The sequence below is a fragment of the Sciurus carolinensis genome, chromosome 4, assembly GCF_902686445.1.
Source record: "Sciurus carolinensis chromosome 4, mSciCar1.2, whole genome shotgun sequence".
Lineage (NCBI taxonomy): Eukaryota > Metazoa > Chordata > Mammalia > Rodentia > Sciuridae > Sciurus > Sciurus carolinensis.
In genome coordinates this window covers 19,297,777-19,320,474 of record NC_062216.1, presented here as the reverse complement: position 1 = coordinate 19,320,474, position 22,698 = coordinate 19,297,777, and the positions used below count along the sequence as shown (strand labels likewise).

The 22,698-nt window shown below is 35.2% G+C and overlaps 1 protein-coding gene across 2 annotated transcripts in view; it reads left to right on the top strand.

Annotated features, from left to right (window-relative positions):
* Positions 1–22,698, top strand: part of Marchf1 (membrane associated ring-CH-type finger 1) — a 761,820-nt gene that overhangs the window by 595,692 nt on the left and 143,430 nt on the right. For both annotated transcript variants that reach the window (XM_047551412.1, XM_047551411.1), the window contains one exon: positions 13,836–13,886. In XM_047551412.1, the coding sequence (XP_047407368.1) occupies positions 13,836–13,886 (51 nt within the window). The remainder of the gene's footprint in view (positions 1–13,835; positions 13,887–22,698) is intronic.

The window sequence follows — 22,698 nt, the reverse complement described above, 5'->3', positions numbered from 1 at the left end:
ATTTCTACAAATCTTGCATTTGCAGAGCAAGCACTGTGTTTTTACTGACATTATTATGCCTTTATTTGAAATGGTGTTTATATATGTGGTAGAGAATTTGGGAGCTCATGGAAATTGAATAACTAACAAAACCTTCATTTTGAGACCACTTCTTGCAATTAATTCTACTTACTGAGAACATGTCATAAACCCTCCTGATCCCTCGATATGTTATATTTCTAATCATTAACAAATTTCAATGAAAGAATAACATGAGAATCTGAAAAGTAGTCACTGACACAAGGTCAGCTAACTTGTGAATTTCGCACTGATTTAGAATTTGAACCATGTGTATTTTACTGGGAATTTATTCTTATACTTATTTATTATTATTACTATGCCCGTTATATACTTACTATCTGATGTTTCACTTGATTGCTATAAAATCATCTCTTCCCACTGGTTTGTGGTATATGCATACTTCTTCACAGTTGTCTAGGTGTGGCCAGGGTCTACTGAGGCCACTGGCATTGAGTATCACCCGGACAGGATGAGGCAGACACCCTGTTCCACACTCTCCTTATCCTCTTAGAGTCAGAGATTCACACCTCTCCTACTACCCACAGGTGAGATCTGAAAAGTTAGCTTTAATTTTATGGAGAAATCTTTCATAATATATTTATGAAACTAATTTCACCTAATTTTTAAATTTTTTCAAATAAAAAAATGCATTCAGACATCTAAAAAAACTGCAATCTGTTCTATCAGACTGTGTCTAGTAAAGATGTACAGGCTATAGACAGTTAAGGTTAAAATTTCATGTAAAATATAATATTAATTATTTTATGTTTGTTTAACTGCTTGTGTTCCACACTAAATATGTCATCCATGTTTTCTTATAACAAAATTGAGATGAGTGTATGATTATCAGCATTCTACAGGTGCACAGACTGAAGTCAGAGTATGTGAATAACTTGTCCAAGATCACACCAAAAGTGGTATGGTTGGGATTCAAACCCAGGCATTCTGGAAAAGGTACTACTTATTGATCATAAAACTATATTAAATAACAACTGGGCTGGGGAGATAGCTCAGTCGGTAGAGTGCTTGCCTTGCAAGCACAAGGCCCTGGGTTTGATTCCCAGCACCACACACACACAAAAAAAAACGATTTTATTTTCTTTTCCTCCTTAAAGGAAAAGAGTAGGTGGGTTAAAAAATTAAATTTGGTATGTATATGGACCATTAAAAGGTCACTTGTTTTCCTGCCCTCTGTCAATTGTCTAATAATTAGTCTCATAATCGTGAAAATGAATTGTAAAACTCTTGCCTAAAGTGTGAGCTAAATTTTGTTTGTTTTAAAAAGCAGCTTAAGAAGGGAATACACTGTCACCATGGAGAGAGAAAATAAAAGGAGAGAGGTTACGTCCAAATTGTTTTTACAGTGGGATTAATAATTTAGAAGCAATCCAGCTGTGTTTTTCTTTTTCATGTATGCATGAAATTTGCATTCATGCAGACTACATTTGATTGATTTTCATGCTGTCTCTCCACAAGGTTCTGTGACATACTGCACCACTGAGACACAGCTGCGGCTATGGCTCAGTGGTGCAGTACTGGGAGAGTATAGGCAAGGCCCTGCGTTTGATCCCCAGCACCCCAAAAAAAAAAACAAGTAAACAATAACAAAGAAAAAGATTTTCAACTCTGGATTTCCTGTGGGTCAATGTTATCATAAAATAGCAAGGGCTTGTCAAAGACAAACCATAAGAAATGACCGTGAATATGAGACCCGAAATGTGGCGTGTTCTGATCCACAGCTGTTCACCTAGGAAAATCTCAAGTGTAACCACAGGTGCTTCATCAAGCTGGGAAGTTCAGACCCTCGGATAAAATTCTTCTTATTTCTTTATCTGCTGTTGATAATGGGAGGGATGGAAAAGAGAGGAATAATGGAGCAAGGGGCAAGAACAGAGGTTAGGTGCAAAAATGGACCGAAAGGACTCTGTAGCTGCCCCAGGCACAGGAGACTCTTTCCACAGAAGGCACAATTACCAAGATGTGCGTGGGTCAGAGTTTCCTTAAAGGCATATTTGGTTTGAATAACAAATTTTAGTATTTAAAAATTTTATGCTTTCAGGTAAAGGAGATGTCGTCTAGTTTGCCACTGACAAAAACTTACTATTTTCCCGTCCCAAAGCCATGTGCGTGTGCACGTGCACCATTAAAGCTTTAGAATCTTTTCATCCTTTATCAGAGTTTGGTACACAGCCTCACCTGAGTTTTCTCTCACAATATTAAGAAATATGTGGTAGGTAATGAAACAGTGGTCTGCTTTATGTGTTGAATACAGCCCTTGTTGCTCTGCCATGCAAGTTATTTTTTAAATCCATGTGTTTCTTTCTTTTCTTCTCTCTCTTCTCCTCCCTGATCTCTCCCACTCCCTAATCTCAGGGGAAACAGGACCACCTTTCTTCCTCATCCTAAGCAGAGTCCTCTGGCTCTGAGTACACACCCACCATAGGAAAGAAATGATTCAGACTTTGGAGATGGTACCTGAAGATCTCAGAAATGACTACCTCCCAAATTAACAAGTGAATTACAACTCCAACAGAGGACAAGTGGAATGTAGCTCTTGAGTCACCTCTTTAAAAACCTCCTGCTGACCACAGCCTTTGGGACCTGAGTCCCCTGTTTCTCCGTTGCTAGCAAAGCAATAAAACTTCTTTTTTTCTTTTTCTTCAAAACCTTGTCCTCATTATTGGATTGGCATTAGGGACAAGGACAGAGCTTTGGGCAACAGTAAGTTGCTAGCATGAAAGATGGAAAAAACCCTAATGAAAACCCCCACCCTGGAGCAAAATTTAAATGGTTGGTGTCTAACATGGGGACGGTTTTACAAAGAAGTCCCCAATATTAAATTAAACCTGCTTAGGAAAACAACATAACTCTTACACAAATTGATTTGAAAGCTACTTGATAGGTTTTCCAAGTAGTGGTAGACTCGGCTGATAAAATATAACCATATCTTCAGAGTAAACTTCTAAGATATTAACTTGACAAATAAAAAAAGCAAAAATTAATGTTATTACTACTAATAAAGCTACACAAAAATACTAAAGATGGTTTGGACTTCATCAGGATCTAGAAAGAAACTGATGACACTTCCAAATTGAATAATTTGATTACAGTTAATAGTTGATTTACAGTAGGTATGAGCAAAATATAGAAAAAATACAAGGGAAAGTTCAATCCCCGACGCAGTAGCCAACTGCAGCCTATGCTCCTGAACAGGCAAAGAGGAGGAGCATTTTCCAGGACCCAGAGACAGAGAGAGGCTTTAGTGCAGAGGGCTACTTGAGAAATGTTGAGAAATCCAATTGAGGGACCCAGCAGGTAGTGACACCTCAAGGAACTTACTCTAATCTCACCATCTTTCATTCTCCTGGTCTCCTACTGAGTTCTACATGGGTAGAATGATACTAGAAGCCAGGAGCTAAGGAGTCAGTGTTGACATCCACATAGATGCGCCTCCTGGGACCCATCCAGGTGTACCTGGTGACCACAGAGCAGTAAGGAAGGAGTGGGACATGGATCTGAAGGGTCAAGCAGACTTGTGAAAATAATATGTGAAATTCATAAGAATGTATGTCTTTACTACAGAAACTCCAGGGTTCCCAGACAAAAAGTAAAGAATTAAAAGCTCAGTTCCAATCAGTTAAAAAGGAATGGGATATATTTTTTGAAAAAGAAAACATACACGAAAAGAAAAGTACTGTGAGATTTTTCTTTGTGTGATCTTAAGAAGACTACTATGAGAGAATATACAAGGCCAATAGAGAACTTTATGCGTGGATTAATAAGAAAAGAAACAACTTCTGTAAATAATGTGTTTTTAGAATACCAGAGGTGTGACAAACTTCCTGTTTTTATGTGAACATAGTCATATAAAACAGAATTGTGTGTACAAACTGAGAAACAAGATGTGTTCCATTTGTTTACAATAAAAATGAATTTTAAAAAAACGGAATTGTGAAAAAATAAAACTACTTATAAATCATTCTGTATAAATGTTCAATAAGAAATTGTTCACTTTAAAAGTAAGATACCTTTACCACAACTACTTATGAGCTCCATCTCTTTCCAATATAACTTATCTTTAGTCATACTTTGTCTAGTGTCAAATTGCATTGACATAATCATAGGTATTTTGGGGATCCACCTAAGAAAGTTTGAGTTGGAGGTATCTTTAGTTTGAGTTTAGTGGAATGTATTTATGTGCTTTGTAAATAGTCTTTGCCATTCCATTATTAAAAATAACTCACAGGAATACTCTAATAACTCCCTAGTGTTTCAAAGAACCAAGTCTCAGAACACCAAAGTGAAAGTCCAGAGTTGATATCACAATTTGCATCTTACGGAGCTTGGTAGCAGAAGTATGTGGTAAATGGAAGAGGAAAAGGGTTTATAATGTTTGAAGCCAGAACCTAGTCTTTGGAAAATTCTGCCAATTATCAGACAGTACAAAACAATAGTTTCAGTTTTCATTGATGCCCCATTTAATAGGAAAATCTCTTCTGTTAGGAATATATTTGATATTATAGCAGTATAATTACACATTTATTGTAGTTCTTTTCTTTTTTTGGTGGGAATTGAATGAAATAGATTTTACTGGAATTACTATGTTTGTAAGGCACATACCTATAATATAGAGTAAGCAAAGAAAATGTCTGTGTGTGAAGCCACACACACACAATAGATCACCATGTGATTTTTCAAAGTATATAAACCAGAAGAGAATAAAAATAAGTAGATGTGACATTGTTCACAGTTGTTCTCAAAGCTTGATCTGAGGATCACTGGAGGGTCTTTGAGATCCTTTGGATGGGTCAGCAAGGTAAAAACTATTTTTCCAATAATATCAAAATTTTATTTTCCTTTTTCATTCTTTTGTCAAAAATGAAAATTTCCTTTACCTACATATGTGATGTTGTGACAAATAAAAAGCAAATGCAAAAACTTTTAAAAAAAGAAATTATTCACTTTATGTATGTGTATACAGTAACCCAGCTTTAAGAAAAAGCAGTATCACCTTTACACACAAGCAATTGAAGTGAAATCAGTACCTTCTGCATATTAGCAACCATGGTCCCTACTTTCTGTCCCTTCATGACTGTCAGGATGTGTGAATTAAGCCCTCAGGACTTGCTTCCTGGTGCCCTGACAATTCAGCCAGTGATAACTTTATTCTTTTTTTTTTTTTTTTTTTCCAACCCAAATAAGGCTCACTTTGAAACAATTTCAGTACTGGAATATGCAAACTTAAAAAAAAACTTTTGCTTTCATGCTAAGAAATATAGTTACTCACTGGTTCAGAATGGCATGATTTATCAGTAGATAAGTTTTCTTTAAGCAATGGGCAGACAAGGACATGTCTTTGCATGATTGTTAAAGAGAGGATGTCACAATCTCCATCAGAAATTCAGTTAGGTAACCATGAAGGTGTTCTTATAACCATTTTGCAAATTCAGCAAGCCAGGACCAGAGAAGGCATATGATGCCTATAGTTACATGGTTCGCTATAAGAACCACAGTTATAACTAATTTTTTTCCCACCCATCAGGCTTCACTAAATAACTCAGTGCCCTTACATTCCATGTCCAGGACTGTCTTGGAAAATATAAACATTAGAAGTTTCTTGCAGCTCTTTTGAACTACATGTGCACACAACACACGCACACGCGTACGCACACACACACACACACACACACACACCTTTATGCTATATAATGTTTATGAAAAGTAAGGCTTGCCATTTTTGTTTATTTATTTTTTTAATTTGTATTTTATAAGAAGACTACCAAAATAAATAAAATCACACACACAAAGATGTTTAAAAAAGGCAATAGACTGTGTGTGTTAATAGCTAATAGTGAATGAGCATATTTCTGTTCAAACCTATTTCTCCATGAAGCTATAAACACATGGAGAGGTTCTTCTTATTTGTTTGTAAAGAGATGAAATCACCCTCAATCTGTTTTTCTATAGCCCCCTTTTGACTTTAATAATATAGGATGAATATTGCCTTTGGCAAGAGAATGATGTCGAGTCATGCCTGCATTATAAATTTTTGTAAAAACATCACACCCGTATGTAACTTCACACACATAGAGACCCAACAGGCTCTCTTGCTTTTTAAGGAACTGTCCCCTTTACCTCTTCCTTCATGTCTCTCCCCCTCTTTTGGACCCTTTAAGGGCTCCCCACCATCACACTCTTCAGAAACTCAATGTTGACATAATTTTTTTGTGTGTATGCTCCCATGACAATTTGCATACTCATATAGGAAAATCTATGTCTACACACAAATGTGTGTGTGCATGTGTGTGTGTGTGTGTGTGTGTGTGTTTAGAGAGGTTTTTGTCCTATGTTTTACTAAGAATCACATTATACCTCATAATTTTAAATCTCAATATTTTACTTTTCACACTCAATATTACCTTATAGAAATTTCTTTGTGTCAAATGGCAGGAATTCAATTCATTCTTTTTTTTTCCAAGACTGCATAATATTCCAAGGTGTGATTTTACTATAAAATATTTAACTACTTTTCTATGAATGTGCATTGTTTATTAATCAGGAGAGAGGAACAACAACCTTAACACAGAGAATTTAACATAGAGATTTATTGCCTGGCTCTAAAAAAAAAAATCATTAACTAGGTAAGAGAAAGGAATCAAAAGGACACAAAAATATTACCAACTGTAGAAGCAACCCAGCTCCTAGGTCTGGGAGTACAAAGGAGAGAAACTGGAACTAATAGAAACTTGGAGAAGTGTCCCATGGAACTGAAACTCAAGTTGACTGGAGTCGGTGTCTGTACAAAGTGTAATGTCCCTGTTTCGGAGGGTGTGGGAAAAACTGCACACGGTATTTGGTTGCTGCTACAGGAGGGGTCTGCAGCTATCAGGGTGAAGTATGTCTCAGAATTCTAGGACAATATTCAGGAACACAGGAAGCAGATAAGAAGTCAACCGGAAGCACAAAGAATGGAGTGAATGCTGTTTTCCGTCTCTAGTCTTCCAGTTTTCCTGTCCTGCACCCTATTAGCAAAACTTGGTGGGGAGCCAGATAGCAAAACATAATGCTGTTTACAGAGGCTCAGCCCAGAGCAGAATCTAAAAAGGTGGGTTTAAACAGACGTACTAAATCAACAACTGGCACATCTCCATGGCCAGGATCTTTTTCTGTCCAGAATTGATCCCAGTGGCCTGATTCACATACTCTTAGGCACAAGTGCTTTTATGTCTCTGGCATTCCTGCCTCAAGAGTGAGCTCAATGCATAAAACATTATTCTTAACATTAGATATTTCGAGATATTTTTTCAAAATATGAGGTGCTCACTCAGATTCCAGCATGAGAAATATAAAGCAACATCTTGTTACCTTTCCTTCCATGTCCCTAACTGCTTGTGACTTTAAACACCTTGTCATATGAGCTGACTATCCTTACTCCTTTTTTCAGTGAATTTCTGTTCTTATCTTTTGTTTAATTTTTTTTCTTTTGCGTCTCTTTCTGTTTCTTTTTTTCTGAGTAGGCAAAACTTTTTTGTATATTCTAGAAATTGAACTCCATCAGTCTTTTTGTTACTACGTTGTTTTCTAACTCAACTGTTTGTTTAGTCACTTAATTTTGCATATTTTTTTCAGATAGAATACAATCAAATATACCAGTGATGTGTAGCTTCTGGGTCCTGCCTAGTTATGTAGATCTCCCCAACTCCAAGACTACATTTACAATTTAAACTTGTTTCAAAGGTTTTCATTGTTACCATAGAAGTTTTGTTCTGTCTGGTGTCTCTGGTTGTACCTGATATGTGCTAGGGTCTGACTTTTCTTGTACCTGAATGAGCATTTGTCCAGCAGCGCTAATTATATCAACTATCTTTTAATACTGATGGGAAATGCCAATGTTGTTGTGTATGACATTCTTTAATCTATTTCTGGACTCCTTACTTTGGATTACACTGACATTTTGCTTAATTTCTTATGCCAATACTAAATGGATTTAATCACAATAACCTCATAGATTTGATCCCTACCATAAGGATATATCACTTTTTTTTTTTTTTTTAACTATTTTCTTGGTTATTCTTTTTCTTTCTCTCACACAAGGTTCTTTAAGATCATTCTATCCATCTCCTGCCTTCTATTCCCAAAATGAGATAAATTCTACTGGAGAATCAATCACAACAATGTCCTATTTTTATGTCAATTTTATGGTAATTAAATTTTATGAAATTATCTTCCCATCAAAGAATGCTGCTGTCCTTTGTTTAAATCATGATTTATACTCTTCAGTAAAATTTTATATTTTTGTCTTTTTAAATAAGATTTTATGCCTTCCTTGCTAAATTGATTCCTAAGTATTTTATAGTTTTAATTTTATTATTACATTTCTGGGTATTTAATGCTAAGAGAAAGTTATTGGTTTCACAGAATTACCATTCAGATAGATAAAATTATTGAATTAAATAAGTATAATGGCTTAAAAGAAATACCAGTTTCTTTCTCATTGATGACAGTTTAAGGTGTGTGTTCCAAATTGGTAGAGGACTCTTTATCACATGACCATGCAATGACCCAAGAGAATTCAGCTCCACCACCTGGCACTTGGATTCCTTGTTCACTGGTAGTTTCCATTCCAACATAGAGCAAAAGAAAGAGAGCACAGGAGAAATTTCAAGTGAGATTTTTGCAACGAGGAGGGAACTGACAATTGTTAGCTCTGCTCATGTCTCTTTGGAGGGACTTTGTTCTCATGCAACCCATAAGAGAAAGAATACTAGGAGATACAGTGTCACTGGGAAGACATATCCAGAAATAGGGGAGAATGCATTTCAGGAAACCTAGTCGGCTCTGCCATGGCACAGTTATCTGGTATCTAACTCCCATACTGAAGTCTCATTAATTGTACAGTTTAACTAGAGACACTTGAGATTTCTATAATACCATGCCATCAATTAGAGAAAATTGGGGTTTACTTTTTTGCTTCTTTTTCCATATTTTTCTTACCAAATATTCCATTTTAATATTATCATATCTGCAAGAAACTCAAAGTTGAATAATAATAGCAATAGCAAATACCCTTAATTTAACTACTTTTATGTATACAACTCTAGTTTTTTACCATTTAGAGTAATATTTTGTATTTGTTTTTAGAATATTGTCTTTATCACTTTAAGGGGTTTCCTTCATTTCTTGTTCTACTTAGGATTTATGTTAGAATAAGGTTTGTCAATTATCTTTTCAGCACTTACCTATAAACTACATTTGTCTCTTTCAACATATTAATCTGATGAATGATGCTAACAGATTTTCTGATAAGGAAATACTTGGAATAAATTTTATTTATTCTTTTTTGTCAGAATTATGATGAAATGCTACTGGCATATCAAAGATATATAGTGCTCTTTAGCTATAGGTTAATATTTTTAAAAGATTTTTTGTATCTTTAGTCCAAAATTAAACCAGAGAACAATTCTCTTTTCTCTTTAAATGTTTGAAGAATCATTTACACAGGATTAATGAATTAGGGAAATTTATGTTTCTATGGAGAGAACAGCATTAATAATATTGGAATTATGTGCCCTTAAAAGTAAGAAAAAGATCAGTCATAACATTGTCATGCCCTTGTCTTGTATAGGTGCATATAGACTTTCATTCCTTTTCCATCTTTTCTTGGTTTATTTTCTCTTCAAGTTTTCTTCTTGTTCTTGAACAAATTCTAGCAACTCTTATTTTGCTAGAATAGTATTTATTTCCCCTAGATTTTCAAATTTGTTACAATAGTGTTACAGGTAACAGATATTTATAATTTTCTAATCTTTAATGGGTCTATGGTTATGTTTCTCTTTTTTGCTTATTATATTACATATTTTTGCTATTTCCTTTAATAAGTCTTATGGGAAGTTCATCTATTTTGCAATTATTTTCAAAGTACTTCCTTTAAGAAGATCTTTTTTTACTTCTCATTTTAATTCATTTCATTTTAGCTTTCATATTTTATTTTCATTACATTATTTTATTATGTTCTCTAATAATGAAATCACTTATGGTTATAAATTTTAATCTGGATGTAACATTTGCTATTTTCCACAGGTTTTTAAATTTATTATTTATTTATTTGGTACTGGGATTGACCCCAAGGGCACTTAACCACTGAGTCACATCCCCAGCCCCCCTTTTTTTTTAATTTAGAGACAGGATCTCCTTGAGTTGTTTGGGGACTTCTAAGTTGCTGAAGCTGGCTTTGAACTTGCTATACTTTCACCTCAATCTCCTGAGCTTCTGGAATTACAGGCATGCAACATAGCGCCCAGCTTCCATAGGTTTTAGTATGATTTTTTTTTAGAGTTTCTGACTATATTCCAGAGAGTTTTCATTCCTTTATACCAAACATATAAAAGTCTAATTAATTTTCAGTTGATTGATTTGTCACCTCTCAAAATTGTAATTCTAATTTTATTGGCTCGAAAAATTGTGTTAAAGAATTTCTGAAGGAAAATATATTTAAATGTTTCATAGACAGGCTTTTCATTTGATAAACATGAGTTTTTTATATCTGTTAATCAAATTTTATTACATTATCCAATTTCATTGTGTCATTATTTTTTTGTTTATAAGTCTCAATTTTTAAATAGTTTCTTCTATTCCAAGTAAGATCCCCCCTGCAAAAACAGTTGCACTTAAAATTCTTCAGATGACTCTCCAAATTATCATAATTTTTTCTCCTTTCAAATACTCAGTTTTTAGCCTGGGAGCAGGGAGGAGAACTCTACAAAATAGCATCATATCAGTGATTTAATGAGGATATCTCAAATTGATCTCTTCATGCAGGAAAATTTAGCACCTCCTTCAATTTACATAAAAAAAGTGAAGTTTTCTTATTGCCCTCTTTGGAATAAACAGCATAATATACAAAGAATTCATGTGTAGATATGTACATGACCAACCTTATTGTACATTCTTTAACATAGACCATACTTCTTTAAAGGAACTACGTCGTTTAGAGAACAACATTAAAAATACATTAAAATTAAATTTGGTATTGATTTTCTCATTTGCTAATCTTTCTTCCTTGCTGATAATGAAAATTCAACTATGTTTACTAAGATCAAATTTGATAGCAATAACGATAACCATAAAATAAAGCAAATAATATATCAAAAAAAAGTTAGAAACTTCTTGAAGATATAAAAATATCCTTGTGAAATTATGAGCCTCTCTTTGCTTGCACTGAATAATATGCTAAAAATCCAACATTACTTTAAAAAGACTTATGAAACTGAATCTCTCTGTGTGGTGTGACTGACACACTAAGATCCAACATTACTGCTTCATGATTCCACACTTTTCACGCAGACCTGACAGATCTCTTGTTGGTTATCGACCTCCAAGGTCACTATACTTTGGGTAGCAGTAAGATTTGTTAGATTCTGAGACAGCTGATATTTAATCTAAGGTAAAGTATTTAAACTGATCATAATGAGGTCTGACAACCATATTGACTAATCTACAAAAAGGAATATGTCATTGCAACAGTAATGAAACAAGCCACCCACTTAATTAGCAGCAAGTTGGACAGATCGCCTTGGAAGTTTTCCAAGACAGAAAGCACTACTGATGCTTTGCTTCAAAAGCAAGACTGATCAACTTCCTTAATATCCTTGGGTAGAGAAAATTTTGAACTTTCATTCTGAAATTTTATATGCCCAGAATTGAATCACAGTAGAGGCAGAATAGCAAGACAAAGAATTTAAGATGTTTACATAAAAATTATGACTCCAGGTTTGGGAATGTGGCTCAGTGATAAGAGCAGTTGCGTAGTATGCTTGAAGTCCTGGGTTCAATCCCCATTACCACAAAAAATAAAAATAAAAGAAAGTAAAGCAAAGAAAATTGTGACTCTAGTAACCAGTAGTGATGCCGATGAAGAGAATAGATCTTACCTGCTTTTTATGATCCTATGATGAATTCATCGACAACTGCAAAGTGTTGTTTATTTTGAGATAAAACAAGGAGGGTCAGATTGTCCTTGTTTTTATCTCAAAATAGGACAAAGTCCTGTTTGATTTGAAAAATTAAGTAATCTAAAGCCGAAACAAGTTTCCTATTTTTCTCCTTGGTTCTTGCATCTGGACTTCCAATACCTGTTCCCTAATCACATCCTCGAATCCCATGTACATATAGAAACTATAGCAACCACTTCACGCCTACCATATTATGTGGTTTATTTACCTCTGTTCTACACAATAATGTGTCAAAATTCTGAATTTCACTGCAAAGGAAAAATGGATTGTTTTTTTTTTTTTTTTAACTAATCTCTAGCAGAGGAGTTTTGAAGTCAGTAGAAAAGTGCCTCTCTCCATCCCAGCGGAAGCTAATCAGGGAAGGTCTGTGGGTATTGTACATACTCATCTTCAGCAGGATTATGGGGCTGTTATGTGGCGTAGCTAATGGTATCATGACTCATCCCAGTCTGTAATAACATGCTCCACGGTGACATCAGTGGTTGTATGAGATGGATGTTTCTTATAAAGAAAAAGTATGGTTCAGCTGGAATATCTGCAAACCTGTGCCTGACTCAGTCACAGTCTGCGGTGAGTGGAGCTGCTGTTTGCTCAGTAACCCATCTGCCGTCTCCCATCAGCACCCTGTTTCTGAAGCAGTCTCAAGTAGTCATCATGGTTGTTGTGACACTTAGTTCTCAAAAATGACCTCTGTCAAGACACACTGCTGTTGTCCACTCAGGTCCACTTTGAGGTTGAGCCTAGAAGTTAAAAAAAAAAGAATATCTTACTGTGACAAAAATATTTCCTTGATAATATCGATTCACATCTTTCACAAATTTTAGGTATCCTGGACTGATTTTTCCAACATTTTCTCTATAGGAAAGGTATACTGTGACCTCGATCTACATGTAAAATGCATACTACCCATAAACTGATTTTCCAGTTGATTATCCACTCACGGATAATTGGCAGAGTAGAAAGCATAAACAGACTGGACCAGTCTGAAGTCCTCAGGGTTGGTCTGCCTTACACTAGATCTATGATTGCCAGAAATGGAATGTCCCTGTGACATTACTTCAAATGTGAGGGCGCAAGTCCTTAAGGTCTCTTTCCATTTTAAAATTGCATGACTTTTAAAAATATTCTATCTGAAATCATTCTTCATACTACTCTTCCTCTAAACTGGAAATTCTTTAAGAGAACTGGGTATGAATTTTTTAAACATTTTTTCGTTTTTAAATTTTAAAACTTAAAATTTAAAAAACATTTTAAATTTAAAAAAGCACAGATTTTAAATTTTTAAAGCATGTGAACTAACAGAAAATACCAATAAAATCCACTTTTGAAGAACACAAGCTAGACGTCTGTTCCATGTATCTGACATTGAGAATTTACTGGCAACGAGAGTCAGAATTTACTTAGAATTTCCTGGTTGCAAAAGCAAACAGGGAAATAGAGGACTATGTTATCATTGTCTAATTTTATTTTTAAAGAAATTACACAGATTTTTCTGGAGAAATAGTTGTTTCCTGAAAATAAGTACTCATAGCTTGATAAATGCTCAGATGTTAACTGAAATATTTTCAGAACTGCACTGCTCTATATTAGAGAGACAGTTTGATAAGAGAAAAGTCATTCTGTGTAAGCAATTAATATTGCCCTCAGTCAGTTGGAACATTATTGAGAACAGTCACATGTCTGTCCCAAGCTGTGCTTTTTCTTCTCAGTGATAGAGTATCACCACAGTCCTTTTTAATCAATGTTTCTAATTTTCTTTTTCAGAATGACAAATCCCCAGGACGATCTGCCAGTCGATCAAGTAACATTTCAAAAGTAAGTGAAATAAATTCGTGTTCTTGTTTATTGATGTCTCCATTGCATGAATTTTATAAATATTTATAATATTTAACCTATATAGTTATCCATGAGAAATACGTAAAATGTGACTTAACTGTTTCAAGCTTTTATTGTGATAAAATTATGATTTAATGCAACAAAATTAGGTAAGCTACTTTTTTTGCCCTCTTCAATGCTGAATACAAAAGATAGTTTGCTACCTTCAGAGCTGTACTTCAAAATGTATTCCTTTTTTCTCTTTTCAAACACCACAGAGCCACTGCACACCCGAGTTAAAACTGTATCAATAATATGGTACAATTTCCAATAATTTAATTTTTCAGGAATTTGGACTCAATTCTGCTGTAATTTAATCATTTTTATCACCAGGGTAAGTTTTAAAAATCAAATAATAATAATAATAACATGAATTTGGTCATATTTAGGTTTTAGAGTCAATGGGCAGAAAAAATAAAATAATTCTAAAAATGTCTATGAATTCAAACAAGACACCAGAATATTGAAAAGATTATGGATTCAGAGAGACAGTCTAAATTTTTATCTTGTTCAGAAAACAAAATTTAAGAATCATTCTCTAAAACGAGGCACCATGTGATGTATCGATAGTGCTTAAAAAGTGAAAAGTAACTTAAGACTACTTGTCAAAATGGGAAATTATGATTTTCAAAACTCTAATCAAGACTGAGATGGATTTATCATGAATGGAATACCCCTTTCGGGGGCTCTCACTTGCCAGGCCCCTCCTACATTCCTGATTTCAATTTTGTATTAGTAATTTTATGTTTTTACCTTGTAGAGGACCTCTAACATAGTGACAAACTTTAAGCCCTCCAGAAATTAGATCAACTTCTGATTTACACCCTCTTTTGTTTTGTTCTGTGTTGTTTTCAGAAACAAAAATAAAAAGAAGTAGCCAGAATATCAGCATTTTCTTGTGTTGGGTTCCCCAACTTAATTCTTAAAGAACAGTGCCAATGGCCAAATGACATGTGCACACACGTTGGGATGTTCGCAGGAGCAAAACCCCAAGTTCAAGGTCTCCCATGAGAGGCTATGTCTCTTTCTTTCAATGCCATTGACCATGCAAGTGTCCTCTACAAGGTAGTCCAGAACAAAATCAGGCAATATGTTTGCTTGCAAGTCAAAGAAGAATGCAATAGACCCATAGAGAATTGTATGTTAACACTTCATACTTGCAATCATTTGGATAGCAGATGTCCCTCCAAATCCCATGAGTCTGTGGCTTGGTTCCTAGGAAGACAATGTTGGGTGGTAGTGGAAACTTTTTGTATAATTTTTTATTTGTTCTTTTACTTATACATGACAGTAGAATGTGTTTTGACATGTCATACATACATGGAGTATAACTTCCCATTTTTGTGATTGTACATGTTGTGGAGTTACACCTTTAAGAGGGAGGGACCGAGTGGGAGGTCTTCAGGTCTTTAAGAAGCATGCCCTCGAGGACCGTCCCTTCTTTTCCTTGCTCTCTTTTGCTCCCTGGCCATGAAGTGAGTGGTTTTGCTCCACCACCAACTCTTTTGTGTTCTTTTGTTTTTGTATTTGTTTTCCAGTTTTTCTCTTTTTAAAAAAGTTTATTTGTTCTTTATAAATATATATGACAGTACAGTATGTTTTGACATATTCCATATACATAGAATATATATTCTATGTAGAATATATATATATAAACATATATAAAACAAACTTACCTTGTTCTAATTAGGATCCCATTATTGTGGTTGTTTATGTTGTAGAGTTACAATGGTTGTGTATTTATATATAAGATAGGGAAAGCTGTGTCCAATTCATTCTACTGTTTTTCCTATTCCCATCTCCCATCCCCTCCCTTCATTCCCCTTTGTCTAGTGCAATGAACTTCTAATCTTCCCCTCCCTTGTTGTGGGTTGTCATCCATATATCAGAGAGAACATTCTGCCTTTGGGTTTTTGGGACTGACTTATTTCAGTTAGCATGATAGTCTCCAGTTCTATCCATTTTCTGGTGAATGCCATAATTTCATTTTTTCTTTTTGGCTGAGTAATATTCCATTGTGTATATGTACCACATTTTCTTTATCCATTCATTTGTTGAAGGGCACCGAGGTTGGTTCCATAGTGTGGCAAGAAATAAAATCAAGAATCAACCAATGGGATGGAATCAAACTAAAAAGCTTCTTCACAGCAAAGGGAATGATCAAGAACATGAACTGAGTGCCTACAGAATGGGAGAAAATCTTTACCACCAGTACCTCAGATAGAGCATTAATCTCCAGGATATGCAAAGAACTCAAAAAACTTAACTACAACAAATAATAATAATAACCCAATCAATAAGTGGGCTAAGAAATTGAACAGGCACTTCACAGGAGAAATAGGAATGGTCAAAAAATATATGAAAAAATGTTCAACATCTCTAGCAATTGGAGAAATGCAAATCAAAGCACCACCCGCTCTTTTGTGACATGATTCCCTCACACCCACTCGAGGCCTAAGAGCAATAGGCTCTCCCAGTCATGGTCTCGAACTTCCAAAACTGTGAGCCAAAAGTAAAACTTATGATGATTATCTCAAATATTTGTTACAGTATTAGAAAGTTAACACAGGACTGAACATTTCTGATTGCATTAAAATCTGGGTCCCTTAAGGTATTTCACTGGCAATGTGGCCTTTTGGTTGAATACAAATTTGGTTGAGTTTAAGTCTCTGCTCTGTCACTTCCTGTGACCCTGAGACATTCATTTAACCTCCCTAAGACACAGTTGCCTCCTCAATGACACGGATGATAAAGTAAGTCACCTAAAGGAGGTTTTCTTCAGTAGTCATAAATTAACACAATGCCTTTCAAATGCCTGTCATCCTAGTTTCAGCTTTGCCCACAGCCAGGGAACAGTCATCTTTCTGAACCTGAATATGAATGCTGAATAAGTTACAACTTAGACACTTGTCAACATTTCTGACAACTCCTTTGTCACACCAAATACTCAGGATCTAGGAGCAAAAATATCTTCTTTCTAAACTGCTATTTGCATCTGACATAATGTGGCTTGTTTATAACTTTCAGCCTCCTGATTAATTCTTTAAAAAATAAAATAAATTACAAGTGTAGTTTCTCTTCTATAAGTTTTTTTTTTTCCAGTTCAAATATAAATGCATTCCATTCAGAAGGGAATGAAAAGCTTTTTTCTTAAACAGTCACTTCATTGTATCACAGCAAAAACTCAACTATCAAACACTGGTAGGAATAAACAGATTTCAGTGTATACAGGTTTATTTTATCTGTGCTGATATAACTTTCTTTTTATGTTCAGAATGACAATGACAAATGATAAATACATTGTTAAATTTTCATTGTTTTATGCATTAGTTGATGTGACAAATTCTTCATCAACACCATGTAGTCTACTCAGTATAAAATGGCCAAAATCTAGAAATATTTGGGTTCTTTAAATTTTTTTTTATTATTGTAAACAAATGGGATACATGTTGTTTCTCTATTTGTACATGGAGTCAAGGCATACCATTTGTGTAATCATAAATTTACATAGGGCAATGTTGTTTGATTCATTCTGTTATTTTTTTTTCTCTTCCCTCCCACCCCTCCCACCCCTCCCTTCCCTCCCACCCCTCTTTTCCCTCTATACAGTCCTTCCTTCCTCCATTCTTACGACCCTCCATATCCCTAACCCTAACGCTAACCCCTCCCACCCCCCAATATATGTCCTCATCCGCTTATCAGCGAGATCATTTGTCCTTTAGTTTTTTGAGATTGGCTTATCTCACTTAGCATGATATTCTCCAATTTCATCCATTTGCCTGCAAATGCCATAATTTTATCATTCTTCATGGCGGAGTAATGTTCCATTGTATATATATGCCACAGTTTCTTCATCCATTCATCAACTGAAGGGCATCTAGGTTGGTTCCACAATCTGGCTATGGTGAATTGAGCAGCAATGAACATTGGTGTGGCTGTATCTCTGTAGTATGCTGATTTTAAGTCCTTTGGGTATAGGCCAAGGAGTGGGATAGCTAGGTCAAATGGTGGTTCCATTCCAAGCTTTCTGAGGAATCTCCACACTGCTTTCCAGAGTGGCTGCACTAATTTGCAGCCCCACCAGCAATGTATGAGTGTACCTTTTTCCCCACATCCTTGCCAACACCTATTGTTGCTTGTGTTCTTGATAATCTCCATTCTAATTGGGGTGAGATGAAATCTTAGGGTAGTTTTGATTTGCATTTCTCTTATTACTAGAGATGTTGAACATTTTTTCATATATCTGTTGATTGCTTGTATATCTTCTTCTGTGAAGTGTCTGTTCATTTTCTTAGCCCAATTGTTGATTGGATTATTTGTATTCTTGGTGTAGAGTTTTTTGAGTTCTTTATAGATTCTGGAAATTAGCGCTCTATCTGAAGTATGAGTGGCAAAGATTTTCTCCCACTCTGTAGGCTCTCTCTTCACATTACTGATAGTTTCCTTTGCTGAGAGAAAGCATTTTAGTTTGAATCTATCCCAGTTGTTGATTCTTGCTTTTATTTCTTATGCTATGGGAGTCCTGTTAAGGAAGTCTGATCCTAAACCAACAAGTTGAAAGTTTGGACCTACTTTTTCTTCTGTAAGATGCAGGGTCTCTGGTCTGATTCCGAGGTCCTTGATATTGGTAAAGAAAACATTCAAAGTAGAGCAAAGATTCCTTAATATTGTAAAAAAAAAAAAAAAAATGTGACAAGAGAGCACACCCAGCTTTTCAGGGATGTGAGATCAGTAAAATGTAGCATTTAAGAAGATTGATATCTGAGTCCCTACTTAAAAGGTGATTAAACTTATTTCATAACCTTATCTCTAAAGTAGAATACGTTACAGTATCTAACTCTTAGATTGGTGCTTAGAACATTGTTTGGCGTTGCAGAAATGTTAGCTCTTCTAATTTTAGGGTTCTTAATATTTATCACCCACTGAGAACATTAAATAAGTGCTCAGTAAGTCTTTTTATAAGCATGTGAATTTAAGACATAGTCTATAATATATACATTGGTTTTTTGAGTTGAATCAGAGTAAATTATAGAGTGGATACTATATATTGCTGATTCCTTAAAAATGTACTTATATTTAATATTAATAACATCTCTAAGGTCAGCATTAGTCTTATAATAGATAGCTTTCTGATCTTTTATCTAATATGCGCTATCCTGCGGCCATTAATTCAGAAAAATTACAGAAAACATGGAGAGTTCCAGCAAGACTCTTCCCTGTCTTGTTAGGTTTCCTTTTCTGCCTATTTCTTGCAGTTCCTTCCGAAATGAGTCAACCTTCTAATCATCGATACTTGTCAAGTATTTCCTTTCAGGGATTTCATTCCATGCTGGAAGGCTGAAATGATGAAAGAAGTCCCTACCCAGTCCTCACTGGGCTTACCCTGAGAGAGCTGAGACAAGATGTAAGATATGAATGTTCCTAATGCAGATTCTGTACATATATATAAAGTAGAACTGTGTGGCCACCAGGACACACAGAGTCAGCATCCTAGGCCCAAGACTCCCATTCCTTGAAACACAGGCTGTCAGGGTTAACCCTTGCTGGCATCTGAGAACTAGGATTACAGGAGTGGAGTGGCATCCTACCTCATGTGATGGTTCCCTGTTTGCAAACAATGTGGTTTTTCCTACACACATACTTTCCTTCTGGGAGTCTGGAATATTGGAACATCAGGCAGTTGAATGTCTATAGGACTGGTTCCCAATAGAAACTTTGGGCAATGAGTCTCTAATGAGTTTCCCTGGTGGACAATTCACTTCCTGTGTGATCTACTGGGATGAACTTTTAGAAGCTTGCTCCTGGTTCCTCTGGGCTTCACCACACGTCTTTTCCCTTTGCTAATTTTGCTCTGTGTCCTTTCACGGCAATTAATCATAACCAGAGTATGACTATATGTTTAGTATTAAGTTCTAGAAAATCACAGACCCCTGGCATAGTCTAGGGGAACCCTGATATATAACCCTAAAAAGAAGTACAGATGGAGGTTGTGAGAGTTCAGAGTCTGATCATTTCCATATATTTGGGACAGAATAGCATTAGAGTCGATTTCTTGGAAGAATGGCATACTCAATAGAAACTTGAAGAACAGGTGTGAACTAATCAAATGTTAGGGAAGGGGGCTTAAAGGAATATTAGAACAAGGCTTAGAAGCCAAAAAACATAAACACAGATGATAAGAAAAAAGGCACATTAAATGGTTTTTAAGGGGCTTCTGAGATGGCACTTTGAATAATAGAATGTATTCACTTTAATCCTCAAGTATTATCTGACTTGGAAACAGAGAAATGGACTTAGAACCCAACCAGGTCCCTAGGCCCTAAGACATTTTTTAATGAATTCAATGAAACTGAACATTATTATCTGTGCCATTCAGGATTATAATTTATAAGCATGATCTTGTTGCTGTGATTATGAAAATTCCAAATGTGGTATAAATAATAAAAGTTGAATGATTAGTGAGTATCAACATTATCTCCTTAGTTTTTACCTCTGAATCTTTGTACCATATACTAGTTAATCGCAATTATATTTTGAATTTTCTGGTCATTTCAACATTTGTCTCTTACTAGTTTACATATGTAGTTTGTTTTAGTCAAAATAAAGCAGACTATAACCTTTTTATTATTTTAATAAGATTGGGATGTCCTGAGTAAGTTAAAGTTGATCCAAGAGCTACAGAGAAACCACATGGGTTCAGAACAGTGTATATGAGATTGTCAAAATAGATGTGAACAAAGTAGCATTCATTTATCCAGCACCTCTTTCTTTTTAAAAAGTTACTTTAGATGTTAGTTATTTTTGTTACTGTTTTTTAAGACACATATAACTCACAAATTTGACCTTTCTTATACTTCTATGGTGAAGGATAATTACATTCAACTAGAAACAGTATATTATATATTTCAGAAGAAAAAACTTTCAAAACTAAACTGTCATAAAGGAAAGAAAGTCTTGTACTTTCTATTTGAGTCAAGAGAAGTTTCTTTTTTATAATTTATTTATTTTGATTAATTGTAAACAAATGGGGTACAACTTGTTTCTCTGGTTGTACATGAAGTACAGTCAGACCATTTGTGTAATCATACATGTACATAGGGTAATGATGTTTGTCTCATTCTGTTATTTTTTCCTCCCCCCACCCCTCTTTTTCCTCTATACAATCCATCCTTCCTTCATTCTTGCTTCCCTCCCACCCACATCCCGTTATGTATCATCATCTGCTTATCAGAGAGATCATTCAGCCTTTGGTTTTGGGGGATTGGTTTATATCACTTAGCATGATATTCAAGAGAAGTTTCTTTTAAATAAAATACTGTGCTTTTGGGTTTGATTTGGAAGTGACTCACAACAATCTCAACTATTTACAAGAAAAAGTTTAAAAGCCACTAACTTCACCAAATCATATTTCAGTTCTTTTCCATAATTTCCAGTGTATTCCCTAGACATCCTTAACTTTCCACTCCATTCAAATTTTTCAATTGTTCTCTCTCTACCTAGGAATATCTTATATAATGTAAGGGTAATGATGGTATTTAGTTTATAAAATATTATTCCTAAAGCTTACTCTTGCATGAATATCCTAGTTCATGCTATAATAAATAAAAATGTTTGATATAGTCAATATAATTTATTCAACAAATATTTTAAGAATGCACTAGGTATAGGCCTTATAGAGATCATAGTATTTGAATGAGTGTTTCTTTTGATCAACGCGTACTTTAATTTTTACTTCTGTAATCTTCATCTCTACACATTTTGCCAGATTTGTCTTTACTTTTACTCCAAAGTATTTTCCAGCAAGGTCAAGGTGAAAGTGTTACCCATATGCAGAATGTACTGGGAATTCCTTAAGCTAAATCTGAGCCAAACATTTGCATGTCTGAACAGGTGTTGAATGTTCTGATGTTTTGAGAGATCCATCTTGGCTTGCTGATTCAAGGGAACTATAAATCAGCCATACCTCCAGACATCATACCTTTTGAGGGTCAGTTTGATAGGTTGATGAAGTAAAGTGGGATGTAAAATTTGGAAATCACTGAAAATGAGGTGACTAATCTAAGAACTTCCTTAGAGCCTCAGTCTAAAGTACACCCTGAGATCAACACTGAGCAAATGGGTGCGAATTTAGTTGAGTTAGTAATAGTGTTGGGGAAAGATTAAGAGAATCTGAGACCTTTTTATATTCTGAGGTTTGTCCTGTGTGTACATTCAATCTTTGGTTGATTTCTCTTCTAGCCTCATGATCTTATATATAATTGATAGGCCAATAAGTCTTAAACAGATCTTTTTAACATAAATCTCTGCCATGAACCCTAGACTCAAATATCTGGCAACTCAAATTTTCTACATAAATGTGCAATGGGAAGATGCCTTGGGTTGCTCAGAGAAGATTCTGAGATAAGAAGTTTTAGCAATGATTTATTAGAGTAGTTTTCCCAGGAGAAACCACTACAGGCATGAGAAAAGCACAATAGGGCAGATGTCAAGAGAAGCTCCCCTGCTCCTCCTTGGGGACTCTGTCACATAAAATGCACTTTAATGTGTCCCCTGTGGAGGCAGGGAGCAAGCCTTTCATTCTCAGTACTTGCCATTCTTTGGCTCATGGTCACGTAGGGGAGAGAGGAGAACTTTCAGGCATTTGACTCTCTTTACCTGTAGGTTACCTGCCCAAGAAGCCAAAGGGGTAGTTTCCCAAAGAGAATTGAAATTTCAGAACTTTATAAAGAAGAGCATCTAGGAACTGAGGGGA